This window comes from Pelodiscus sinensis, chromosome 5 (assembly GCF_049634645.1).
Source record: "Pelodiscus sinensis isolate JC-2024 chromosome 5, ASM4963464v1, whole genome shotgun sequence".
Taxonomy (NCBI): domain Eukaryota; kingdom Metazoa; phylum Chordata; order Testudines; family Trionychidae; genus Pelodiscus; species Pelodiscus sinensis.
The window spans coordinates 88598210-88612137 of NC_134715.1; the positions used below are offsets into that span (position 1 = coordinate 88598210).

At 44.9% G+C, this 13928-nt stretch overlaps 1 protein-coding gene across 2 annotated transcripts in view; it reads left to right on the top strand.

Annotated features, from left to right (window-relative positions):
• Positions 1-12594, top strand: part of LOC102445767 (gamma-aminobutyric acid type A receptor subunit alpha4) — a 62921-nt gene extending 50327 nt beyond the window's left edge. For both annotated transcript variants that reach the window (XM_075930484.1, XM_006111928.3), the window contains exon 9: positions 11605-12594. In XM_075930484.1, coding sequence (XP_075786599.1) covers positions 11605-12138 — 534 coding nt within the window. In that variant the 3' untranslated portion in view covers positions 12139-12594. The remainder of the gene's footprint in view (positions 1-11604) is intronic.
• Positions 12595-13928: the final 1334 nt, after the last annotated feature.

Genomic DNA, 13928 nt, shown 5'->3' on the forward strand with positions numbered 1-13928 from the left:
CTCTCCCTTTGGCTTCCCTTACTCCTTGTGGAAGCAGGACTACTGGCATCGAACAGAGCACCCCTCTCAATTCCATTTAGTGTGTCTTCACTAGACCTGCTAATTCCAACCCTGGAAGATGGATAGCAGCTGCTTCAATCTTCTCTGTAGTGTAGACATAGCCTCAGATTCACAGGAGGCAGAGCCAAGACTGCAGGGTCCCAGTAGCAGAAAGTCCTCTTAGAATGTGATGCAGCATTCTACCTAACTGGAGGGTATCAGACATCCAAAAGTGGGTGGGTTTGGTCAGAGTAGAGATGGGGTGCTTGTTTCATGGGCAATAAGTGATGTGGCAGCAGGTGGCATGGCAGGAAAGATCTTTATTAAGGATGTTATAGGACACCAGTGTTACGTGCTGTGACTCTATAATCCAAGGGGTAGCACCAGGGATGTAGCCTTAATTCCTGAGTGCTGCCACCCCACACGAGGCTCTTCCTGAAACCTGAGCTTATTCCTTTGCTCTGTTCTTCTCATCCTATTCCTTGTGTCACGGAGCCAGCTGAAGCAGGGTCAGTCTCCTAGCAACACACTGGGATGCAGCTAATCCTGTCCAGGGCTGCCTGATTGTGCTTACTCACTGGTGGAGGAGATAGAGCTAAACTACTACTTGACTCACCAGCATCCAGCGCTTGCTGGCTGACCAGTCTGTTCCATATCTGCTGCTGTGCCTAGTTCTGTTTCCTCTGCTTGCTCTTGTGCACATTTCTGTTCCTGCCCTTCATCTGTCTTTGATGCCCTAGCCTCTACTCACTAGCTATGCTTCCCCACCACTTCTCTGGCTCACTCGTTGGCTCTGAATTTTGGCTTCTGATTCCTGGATCTCACCCTTGCCCTTGCTTTTGGCTGTGCCTGTAGCCCTGACCCTGGCCCATCTCAGTTCCACTCTAACCACCAGGCAAGACCACTCTTGGCTCTGACTGTTAGGCCTGACCATCCACAATCTGATCATGATCCTGATAGTTTGTGTACCCCAAGAGACAAAGACCAAAATCAGGCTTGGCTGCAAGATTGGCCTCCAGTGAATGGACACTTTGTAGATGCAGGAGACTCAGATCCTGGTTTTGCAGGTTCTGGTCTCTATATCCAGAACCCAAGGAAACCAAAGATTTTGCCGCTGGCTGTTGCCAACAAGAGTAATTCTCAGGTCCAACACTGGGTTCTCTAAGTACAAAACATGCTGCACCAGTATCTGTCAAATACAAGTAGTTTATTTCCAGACAGATTTCATCTGTACCCCTTAACTAAAAGAACAACAGAACAACATGATAGGAAAAGCAGCTCTTATGTCCCTTCTTCAAGCTGGGGACCCTGTTCAGCTGTGGATGGATGGGAGGTCATCTAGGCTTCTGAGGCACCATTATCAGAGTCCATCAGTGAAGTCTAAATTGCTGTACCGTTGTGCAGCTTATATACAGGTTTTCACCCTGTTTTGCAGTTTGGAACTTTCTGGGGGTTACTTATCACTTATAGTATGGCTTGGCCATTGACTATTGATCTGGTACTACTTGTTTTTTGACCTTGTTTACATGATTAATACATCTGGTTAAGCAAGATTATGTGTTCCTGTTCTTTCTCCTACCCTTATCTATAACTTGTTTTCATTACAATGGCACCACCGCCTGTCTTAAATGGTGTGTGTTCCTGGAAGCTTGTTTCTGGCTCATCAGATATAGGAGGAGTGGGGAGGATGTGTGCCTCACCACCCCTATGCTTTCATGTACAAAGTTCTTCTGCAATTAATTCCTACACTGGCCCAGTTGACAGCCTGAGTTATTAGTTATGCCATTTGGGCTATGTAATGCTATATTTTCAGCTTTTCATGAATGATGTTTTCAGGATGTGCTGGACTGATTTATTGTTTGTTTATAGCAAAGTGGGCAATCTGCAGCCCGATTATCACGTGACCCACAGTGCATTTTGTCACTGTCTACGTGCTGGGTCACCAGATTCCACGTTATTCCACCAGATTCCTACTGACGTTATTAAAGTGACATGCATATAAAGCAAGGGCACGTGAACTGAGGCACATGATGATTGTTCAAAACATTAACTGTGGGAGCTTTCCTTAGTAATGGGTTTACACCATATCTGCAAATATACTTTCTAATTTCCATGTACGGGCAGTCCCCGGGTTACGTACAAGATAGGGACTATAGGTTTGTTCTTAAGTTGAATTTGTATGTAAGTCAGAACTGGCTCCAGATTCAGCCGCTGCTGCTGAAACTGACCAGGGGCTGACTTCAGAAAGCCGGAGGCAGAATTGCTCTGCCCCCAGCTTCCTGGAATCAGCCACTGATCAGTTTCAACAGCGGCTGAATCTGGACTCCTGGGACAGAACAGCTGGGGCACTGCCGGGTAGGTCCCCACAGGACCAACCCAGCAGCACCCTAGCTGCTCTACCCCAGGTGTCCCGCAACAAAAGCCTGGTCTGCTGGGGGGGAGGGGGCGCAACAGGGAGACAGGAGCAAAGCCGCAGAGGCAAAGGAGCAAAGCTGCACGGGCAGCGGGGTCCCGCTGCCCGTGCGGCTTTGCTCAGGTCTCCCTGCTGTGCTAGGGGGGACTTCCCCCCCCAGCACAGCAGGGAGACAGGATCAAAGCCACAGAGGCAGGGGACCCTGCTGCCTGTGCGGCTTTGCTCCGGGGCAAAGGAACAAAGCCGCACGGGCAGCGGAGTCCCGCCGCCTGTGCGGCTTTGCTCGGGTTTCCCTGCTGTGCTGGGGAGTCCCCCCCCAGCACACAGGGAGACCCGGAGCAGCTTTTCTCGCCCCGGAGGACGCTGTGGCGGGACCGCTGCGCTCTGGGCGGTCCCGCCGCCCGCGAGCCCCCGGGGCGAGAAAAGCCCCGTTCGTAAGTGCGGATCCGATGTAAGTCGGGGATTGCCTGTATCTAGTATTTTATCATGCCAGCAGGTGCTGTCCAAAATTCTTCAGAAACTCACATGCTGTTCAGATTTATTGTACAGTATTATATGGTGACAGTATAAAATGAAGAATAATCTGTATGGAGTCTTCAGAAATGTAAATTTTATTATGAACAACAGACTGTCTATATATGTGGGCATACTTTATTTGCCTTCATTAAGAAAAAAAAGTTTAATGTAGGCTAAATACATAGTTAGGCCATTAGTCTCGGGGTTTCATTAGATTGCTCTTGCCCTTATTTGCCTGTTTAGGAAAGTAGCCCTTTTCCCTCCCCTCTAAACCCAACACTGACTTGCTCATATTGTCATTCCAGATGCGATGGGGAAAACTGGGGTTACTTCCTGCCAGGATCAACTTGAAAGGGAGGGAGCAGCTACAGTAGAAAGTAGGATGAACCTTGGATGCATCCTCTCTTATTCACAAAGAGCAGCAGCTGTTGGGGTGCAAAGGCAGAGGGTGGGGCAAAATTAAGCTGGTCCATGAAAACAAATGACAGAGCAACTGAGAGCCTGGGAATGAACTGAGACTGATGCATGTTGTTGTCGTTGTTGTTTTGGGATGTTGTTGTTGTCACCGTTTTGGGAGCCATGCAGCTATTTAGTCCATATTGAGTGGAGACTTGTTATTCATGAAGGGCAAAATTCTCTCCATCCACATAAAACTCGAGTAACTGGACTCCCTGCAGGTATAGAGCAGAGGCTGGGGGTTGAAATCACTTGCACACTGGTCCCAGGTTGGAACACTTTCTCTTGTCCCCACTCTACAACTCTTATCTCAGCTTATGGGCTGGAATAGTGGCTGCACGTCTCTGTGTGCATGAGACGTGGGGCTAATGGAGTCCTCAGATTGCTGATTAAATTCATTGTCCAGCCACATTGTAGCCTTCCATACAGATCTGTGTCAAATGGAGGAAAATGCAGGCACCTTTATACAGCTGCTTTTCCCCATACTGAGAATATAGTATAAAGGGTTTGGGGCTGGCCCTCTGCACTGCAGGTGGATGTCACCCAAGCTGAGCCAAACCACAGACACTAATAGCCCTGTACATGAAAGATTAATGCCAGCCTCCATTTTCAGAACTCCAGTGCCATCCTTTCTGCAGAACAACATGGTTGGTTTGGACAGTGCTCTTAGTGAATCACATCTGTTTAATCATTGAAAGCCTTCAGTTGACGTGTGATACTCACCGTCTGGTATATAGTTATCTTAGAGTGATGTAACAGCAAATGCACATTCCAACTCCAGCTGAATGTAGAGTTTTATTTTAGTTTTCCTTTAGATAAAATCTTAAAATCTGCTTTGGGTTGTAAGCAAACCCTCTTGTAGAGGTATGCAAACAGCACATCTGTGCATGTGACTGTACATATTGAATAGTGACTCAGCCTTTCTATTTCAAACTGAATCATTAGTGTTTCTTTCAGTTAAGTATAATTTCCCCTTCTTTTTACACAATAATTCAGCCCTTCAGTTATTCAAGCTGCAGCACCATAAATAAACAAACAAACAAGGCAATTAGTAACCGGCAATGGAAAAAGGAGATATTTAAAACCTAAGAGAGATGCTGAATTCTATTGCAACTGAACTGCCATATGTTGTTGGTGGCAGAATACATAATTGACAATGTATTTATTCAATGTATTTTTTTCTGTTCATGGCAAATCTTCAAACAGAAGAATTTCTTCAAATGTATTCCTTATTGGAGTTCATTTGAGGAATATCCTTTTTTTAAAAAAAAACTCTTTATCCTTTTGAACTGATTGCTGATACTACAAATTTGAGCTATATTGTTTGTGTGTAATTGGTCAGAACAGTCACATGGTACTGTTCCTGTTCTCTAATTACATAAGCACTGCTGATGTCAGAACTTGTATGTTGGGAAGTTAAAAATGCAATTTCTGTGAAATTCACTTTTATTTTTCCTGGGAAGCTTGAGCACTCAGGGGTTAGGAAACATCAGACACAAGAGACAGAGACCTTTTTAAAACATTAACTAATATTAGTGGATATTTTCTCCTGATTGTTACACAGCTTTGTAAGCCTGGAAGGAACCTTGAGCTGATGTAACCTGACTTTCTGAATAACACAGGTCACATAATTTCCCTGTTACTGGTATACAGAGCCCATTAACTTGTGTTTGACTAAAGCATATCTCCTTTGAAGGTCACCAATCTTGATGTGAAGACATTCAAAGATGGAAAATACACCTTTTTCTTAGATAGTTTGTTCCAATGATTAATCTTCTCAGCTTAAAAAATAAATTGTGACTTATTTCTAATTTGAATTTGTCTGACTTCAGATTCCAACCATTGATTCTTGCTATGTCTTTCTCTGCTAGAATAAACAGTCTTTTACTATCTGGTATTTTCTATTTGTGAAGGTACTTCTATTTGGTAACCTCTGACTTCTAATAGACACTGCTTCTTTGTATTACTTTTTTATTTCAAGATTTCTTTTTTAAAGTTGAAAATTATTTCCTTCTCATCCAAGAAGTCCTTAGCATCTAGAAATAACAATGCCTTTTTAGGGACTATATGTATTTGTCAGAACTAGAAATATAGACTAAATTTTAGATCGAATAATGCCTTTTTTAAATTAGATTGCTCTGTATTTGCTGTTTTATTTAGAGCCACCCCTAAATGTTCAAACTTGTCCAACACTGACAGCAGCTCTTTTCAGCACATTGTATTTTTACTTCAGTAATCATTATGGATTATATTAAGTCTTAATCTTTTAACTTCTTTATTATTCTTTCCCACATTTTGGAAGAATGTGTTGGTTCAGCTCTCTTCCTACAAATGAATTATCAGATGAAAGATCAGTTTATTCATCAGCTCAACTGTAGTGTGAGGAGAATCGATTATTGCTGGCAGATGCACAAAACTGTTTTCTCCCCATTTCAGGAAAATCATTTGGCTGTGCATCTTTCATTCCTCCAACCTATGAGAAGCAAGTTTGCCATGGTAACTCATCTGTTGACCAATGACTAGATTCACAAAGGGACTTATGACTTTAGGCATCTTAGAATGCATGGGATTCATAAAAGACTGCAGTAGATGCCTGGGCTCCTTCTAGAATGACCGGGGGCGGAGGGGGGGAAGAAACCTAAGAGTAGAATTTGCTAGAGTGGGGAGCTGCTGAGCAGGGGATGCACCCTAAGCTTTACACATCTCAGGATGTTAGGAATGTTTGCTTGGGAGGAGGAGCTACTGCCCACCTTGTAGCCAAGTGGTTAGAACACCTACTTGGAAGGTGGGAGACCCAGATTTAGTTTTTCACTTCTGCTTGCTCAGAAGAAAGGGTTTGAATAAGGTTTGCCCACCTCTGGGAAAAGGGATCTTCTACTATAAGGCTCCTTCAGTGTCAGCTGTTGAGGGAGTAATGGGAGCACAGGGACTGACTGGCTTTCCCCACTCTCCCCTGGTGAGGGCTCTACCCACCAGGTTACAGAGTCTTTCTCTCTAGCACTGTGGCACTTTAATTATTTATCCAAAGTGCAACATCTTCAATAGGTGAGACTGAGGGGCTCCATATCACACTATCCCACAGCTCAGTGGGTAAGGCCCTTGCCTGAGAGATAGGAGGTGTTGGTTCAATTCCTTTCTCTTCTTCCCCTGGCAGATTAAGCCTGGGTTTCCCAAATCCCACGTGAAGGATCTAACTCAAGGATGGGCAATAAAACAGCAGTGGTGAATGGAGTTGACTGCTGCTGCTAGATTTACATGCACCTCCACAGGTATGGGCATTCGCAACTCCTATTGGCTGGGAACTGTGATCCCCATGCTTATGGAGGTGTAGGTGAATACGTTAGTGTGGGGACCCAACAAGGGCTAATTTTGGCAGACTGTATCTGGCCCATGGGCTGGTAGTTGCCTGCCCCTGGTTTAAACACTGAGGTAAAATCGATGTAGTCATGACAACAGGCCCCAATCTTGTAGGGGAGCTCTGAACTCACCTATAAGAAACTCTATTTTCCTTTGCTTTGACTATCATGCTGGGACTTAGACTTTCAGATGCCTAGAGTGAGGCAGCAGTGTGCATGCTCAGAAACAGAAATATAGGTGCCTAGGGAACTTTTGCAGCAGAAATTTAAGCACTGAGTGCGTTTAGGCACCTATAGATTAAGGGGGCAGCTGAGTGGGAATTCTCATGACTAAATATTGAATACAGGCCGCTCAAGTGGCAACTGAATGCCAAAATCCCTAAATCAATCTGGCCCCCAGATCATCATGCTGAACACCACAGTAAAGCTGCTGATGTGACATTTGCAACGGTTCTCAGTTTTTATGTGATTGCTATTTAAATGAATTGCTCAGATTGGTACAGTGCCTCGAGGATGGAATGTTGAAATGGCAGCCTGTTTTCAAGCTATTGGTATCACTCCACAAATATAGCTCTCCTGAATTCCTAATGTATTTGTGTGTTTGGAGAGAGAAATGCGTGTGTGTAATCAGGCGGACAGGATTTATTGAGAGTACTGACATCATTGGTGAGGTTTGCTGCACTTTGTCCATTAGTCATTGTGGTAAATAGCCACAAAATTTTGGAATTCTACACTGTATTGCTCTGACACCTGTTTATTTCTTTTTTACGTTGCAGTTTAATGTCTTGTATTTTATGTTAATTGGCTATTATTAGTTGAAGGAAAGGAATGTTAGCGTAGTCTACATAGTGGGTTTCCATGGTTTTTGTTTTGTCACAGTAGAGATGAAATGACTGTGTAATCATTTGGTAGAGAGAGATGTTTTTATTTTACTTGGTGTAAAATTTCAATATTAGATCTTTTCATTGTTTCAATACTTAGGGGTTTTTTTTGTTTTAATATATTGTGAACATCTCTCTTCTTCTGGTTTCAACAAAATAAAAAATCCTAATTTTATATAAAGAAATTAATAATTTTCTGCTGCCAAGTTGAAATGCATGCTGTGAAAAGGCATATAGAATATTTAAAGAGGAGTTTCCACCCACATGGCTCTTTAATCGCAGTTATTCTAAATCTGCTGGTTTTTTGGTTCCTAACAAAATTTGAGTTTGATGATACTGCATGAGGAGTGCAGTCGTTGCCATTGAAAAGTCCGCATTTGCCAGCAGTTACCACACAGTGGGTCAGTATCTTTGGACCACAATGTGAATGTGTCAACTTGGAAAATAAGGGCCAGATTCCCTTCTAAGTTTAAATTGGGTTTACTAAAAGCTGGATTTAGAGCTGTTGCCCATCACCAAATCTATAAGAACATGCCAGTGAATTCTGAGCCAAGAGTTAAAACTATGAATAGGGGCTTGGAGGGCCGGCGGGCATAGAGATTAGTGCATCTGACTTCTGGTCCCTGGTCTCTGTCAGGACAATACTGATCTCTATTCCTGACCTTAGGCCAGCCATCTTCAGCTTTCCACTTGCATCTGGGACATAGCTCCTAAAAGGATGTGGTATGGGGACCTGGGCCATCCCTTTCCGATAGGTTATTATCTAGGAACATGTGCAAAGCAACACACGTTCTCCCTGCAGTAAGTTCACTTCCCTGGGTTACTTCCTAGCAGTAGGTCGCTTCAGTTTGGACCTCATCCTCTATGGTGCAGTCAGTCTCTCTCAACAAAACCAAGTCAAAAGAAGCAAGACCCTGCAGGTCCTATTGGTGCTGAGAGGGTGGAGGATGGAGAAGGCACTGTCTCAAGGCCTTACCCACTGTGTGGTCCCCTCTCAGGCTCAACTTTCTGCCTAACTTCCTGGAGAAGCATTTCTCTCTTGCAGCCTGTCCACCATCCCTTGCCTGAGCTTTTGAGCACCTATTGAACCTGATACTCCAGATGGAGCATGCTCATCAGGCCTGGAGGGGCAGAGCTGCTTGGTCCCAGTAGTGTCTTAACACCTTTGGGGCGCAGTGTGGGGTTTGTATACCCCATCACACACCCTCCCACTCAGCCACATGTCTGCTCTGGTTCATAGAAGATACTGGCATTTGTGTTTTCCTTTCCTGTGTGATGGGACACCTGGAACCTCTATGACTGCATCAAGAGATACCACTGTATGATGTGGTCTTTAATGGAGTTCAGTCTTCAGAGAGATGCATAGCTACAAGGTGGAAGGGTTGCCCGCATAAGTAATTTCACAGGGCATCAGTTGCTACTTTTACTTCCAGTACCTTTTTCGTATGCCACTTCCCAGGGGAGCAGCTTTCTACTGAGAACGAAAATGGGTTGCTCTTCTCCTCTGAATTCTCAACATCACTGCCCCAAGCCTGACTTCTCTGCACTGTTTTGCACAATAAATGATTTTGTGAACTCTGTGTAGAATAGCACAAGTTCCTGGCTCAACTGGTCTTCAAGTGCTTTAAATGCCTCATCACAATTTTTCATCCAACAAGATATTTTTGGGATGCTGAATCCTGTCCAGGTCCATCACAAAGGGGCAGCAATGATACCAAAGGTAGGGTACTGTCAGAGATTCATCCCCAGCATTTCTAGGAAACCGTGAACTTGCTTCTTGGTGGAAGGGAGAGGGAAATCAGCTAGAGCTTGGACTTTGTCCGCCAGGGATCATAACTGTCCCCTCCCACTGTGTGCTCCAGGTGAGTGACTTCTTTGGCAGCCAGATGACACTTGATTGGGTTGGCCATCAATGCTGCCTCCATTCGAGCTTGTTGTTTGCAATAGTATGCCTTGTATGGTCAGCCCACTCTTCATTCGCAGCATTTTCATGTGTGGTGCAGGGGGCTGTTCCTCAGGCAGTTGTGGCACCGTATCCATCAATCACTGAAAGGTGGCAGTGGCCCTATGGAGCCCAGAGGGCCTGGTCTTAAACTGATAAAACCAAATTGGGTGAAGAAAGCAGTCATCTCTTTAAACTTGGGATTCAAGGGTTTCTGCCAATACCCTTTCATTAGACTGAGAGTGTGGAATGTATGCTCTGCTGCTTCCACAGACTGCAAAATCCATCTTGTCAGACAAGAAATCCGCACTGAGGAGTGCTGTGGTGGACTCTTACTGCATCAGTTTGGTGATGGTGCATGATCATTTACCTGCAAGGACAGTCCTTCCTCTGGGTCCTAAGCACTCCTCTTGTGGTTTCCTTCCTTGGCTAGGTCTCTGGTCACATTAGCATCTACCATTTTGATGAGGTTTTGCAGTTAATTTAATTTCTTTTATTGTTTAGGGCTGTATGTCTCCATGATAGAGCATCCCTCCATGCTGCCTCCTGGCCTCACCAGCTACTCCCTGACCAGAATTTGGCTGCATCTAGCAGTCCTTGCATGGCCCTCTCTCCAGATAGACTAACATCTTCCTTGGGCCCTTCTTCTGAGCCTAGGTATCTGTAGTCTAGGTCTCCCAGTGGAGATGGCCCCTGTAATATGGACCAGTTATGACAAGTAGAGTGCCAATGGATTGGCCCAGATTCCCACTGGCCATGGAGGCATGCCGGAAACTCTCTTGAACAACATGACAAGGAATGCCTCTGGGTCATCTGTGTGTCCATCTTTAGCTGTTTCACCAGGTTGGCTGGCACTAAGCTAGTACGTCCCCCTTTCTTGGTAAGACTTGCTGCCGCCCCGAGTGTCTGTCTGAGTGTAATCATCTACTTGATAAGCTGCTGCTGTCTTCCCAGTTCTTGAATCAGCTGCTGTTGATGAGCAGTGTGTGCTGGATCGATGCAGTCCAGTAGCAGAGCTACTGTGAATAATTTTCTAGGGCACACTTAAGCAACTTCTCAATCTATTTTCTCACCCCTCCCCTTTCCTTCTGGCCTAATTTCAAGCCTGGGACCCTATGGTTCTCTCGTGCTCTTCCATGTGTAATGAGAGCTGAGTGGCCTAGTGGTTAGCACACTTAACTTCCATCCACAGCCCTCCCTGCCAGGGCAATATGGATATCTGTTCCTGACCTACAGCCAGGAATCTTCAGCTTTCCTCCAACATCTGGGCCTTAGCTGATAAAGGGTGTGGTAATGGGAACTGGGTCCTTCTTCACCAGGTCCCAGCACAGGGCAGCAACAAAGGCAGGATCTTCCTTGTAGTAGGTCCAAGTTCACATCCCTGGGATACTTCCTGCCAGTAGGCTCTTCAATTTGGGGGTACGTGCCCTATAGACCAGTCAGTCTCAACCCAAAAAAAAAAAAATCCAAAGGAGCAGAACCCTGGAGGTTCTCAAAAGGGTGTTTGTTGGACAAGGCACTGTCTAGGGGCCTTACCTGCTCTGCTGTTCCCTCTCAGGCTCAACCTTCTGTCTAGCTTCCTGGAGAAGCATTCCATTCTCCTGCAGCCTGTGCACCATCCTTTGCCTGGCCTTCTGAGCTCCCATTTAGCTTATTCTTCTGCCCAGCACATGTTCAGCAAGCCCAGAGGGATGGTGCTACCTGCACAAACTATTGTCTGTCTTTTAACTCCTTGAGGCTCAGAGTGGGGCTTTTATACCCCTCACAGCTCCAAAAGAGGAAAAAAATGACAAGTGACAACACTAGACTTCTTGTTCAGTTCTGGGCTGCTTTGCGCTTTTTTGCAACTAAAGTTCATATTCATGAGCAGATAATATGTTTGGACTTCAGACTCAAGCTCACTTTGATTTTGCATCATAGGGCCTGTTTAAATATTTCCCATTGCTTCTGTTTGTGTCTGTGTTTAAAAAGTGACTAATATTATTTCTTATAACTTTGCAGACTACAGATGCCAATTCAAATGTGAGGAAAAGAACAAACGCCATGGTACAGTCGGAAGCTGATGGTGGGAACCGAACTGATACAGCAAACAGTTCTAACCAACCTTCGGTGGTAACTCAGGGGTCCTCTGACATTACACCCCAGTCTCTTTCAGCATCAAGTCCAAATCCGTTCAGTCGCCTCAATGTCTCAGAAACATTGTCTTCTGCAAGAGCTACTCCTCCAGCTCCTCCCTCCACCCCAATTTTAACTGGATGCATAACACAGCATGCCACATCTGGATCCTCCTCCATTCATCATTTACTTGGATCTAGACTGGAGCAGATTCAGACCACAGCTAATACGGTCGGCACATCTGTAAAGTCGACTGCTATCTCTCCGCCTCCTGTTTCCCCTGCCTCCAGCTCTGGCACTAGTAAGATAGACAAATATGCACGCATTCTGTTTCCAGTCACATTTGGAGCATTTAACATGGTCTACTGGGTAGTGTATCTATCCAAGGACACCATGGAAAAATCAGAAAGTTTAATGTAGTTTTGCTGCTATGTAGTAGTTTCCTTAATTATTATAACATATTTGTTGCAGGGTTCCTTCTTTTAAAACTAATTTTTAAAAAAGAGACCATTAATTCTTATTTTACAAGGCTCTGTGCTAGATTCCCACTGTGAAGAACAAGTTTATTGGGATAATTAACTCATCAGTGTATAAAAGGGAAGAAAATTGGCTTCCCTCCCCCAAATGACAGTGAGCTGTCAATTTGTTCAAACGAAATACCCTGGGAACACAGAATTTGCTATGGAGGGGAGGAACAGAGCTGGGAAGCCAATCAAATGCAGTGACACACTTTTATACAGTGTAACATACCGTATATTCCAGTGTACAAGACGACCTCTGATGTTAAAAAACATCCCCCAAAAATCAGGGGTCGTCTTGTACGCCGGGTATACATCCCAGGCGCGCCTGGGATGCCCCGCCGCTGGAGCCCCTCCGCGGCTTTGAAAGCCTCGGGGGAAGCCGGTGGCGGGGCATCCCAGGCGTGCCTGTGCTGCCCCCCCGCCGGAGCCCCTCCACGGCTTTGAAAGCCTCGAGGGAAGCCGGCGGGGGGGCAGCCCAGGTGCGCCTGGGATGCCCCACCGCCGGCTTCCCCCGAGGCTTTCAAAGCTGCTGCGGCTTTGCTCCCGGTGCCTCTGGTCTGCTGGGGACCATCTCCAGCAGACCAGGGACACCGGGAGCAAAGGAGGCGGAGGGGCGCTGGGGTATAAGATGAAACCCTATCTTTTAATTAAAAAAATAGGGGGTCGTCTTATACGCCCAGTCGCCCTATATGCCGGAAAATACGGTAACTTACTTATATTAATATGCCACAATGATTAGTATGTATCCATAGGGTTCCCAGCGCCACTGCCTAGACCCAGCAATGCATTTTCCACTGTAACTTGCAGACACTGTTTTGTGGATTTTTTTTAAACACTGCCAAAAAGGGACTCTTTCCTGCTAGAGTAAAGTTGATGAAAGAAATGAGTGGTGACAGAAAAAAATAGAAAGAGTCCTACTGGCAAGAGATCAGAAAGAGGGAAAAGAAAGACTGGAGGGGGTTGAGGATCATGCTGTAGAAAAGAGTTAGCCAAAGAAGTTGGAGGACTCTGTATATTTTTACTAAGCAGTATTTTATTTTGCTGAATTAAAGGATGAGTGAATCTTATGGAGCCTGAGATTTTATGAACCTCTTGAACTAGTTCTTTTGGGTTTGCAAAACAACTAATTAGCCTGTTTCTTTGTTCACTTGAGATTTAACTCGTGTTGTTACTCCTAATTTACAGCAGGAGAAGAAATGGGCCCATGATGTTTAGATTTTGATTAGAATTCTTCCTTCTCCGGTGCCTTTCCCCTGTTTTTGTTTTTTACTCTGTCTGCTCTCATCCAGTGAGAAATAATGGTGGAAAAAATGAGGTTTCCCCTTTGCATTGTTTCTCATACCCTCCTCTACCCAGAATGCAAACCCAATAGTGTCTGAGTTCAAGGTAAATGTTCGTGTGGCTTTAAAATGGCAAAATGAATTTGCCCATCTTTTCTGTGGTTATGGGTACAGTACAATGGTAAGGAATGGAAATAAATCCATGCTTTTTGGAAGTAGTTATGTGACATAAATAAGAGGAATACTTTCCTAGATGGGATAGGTGCTTTTCCTCTTACTCAGTAGCACTAAAGTGCTCTCCTGAATAGTTGGAGTTAAGATGTGTACACAGATAAGTATTTCTTGGATGAAGTGAACTCTTTAAATCTACCAGAGGTCTTGTTTATCAATTTCCTTTCTATTCTACCAT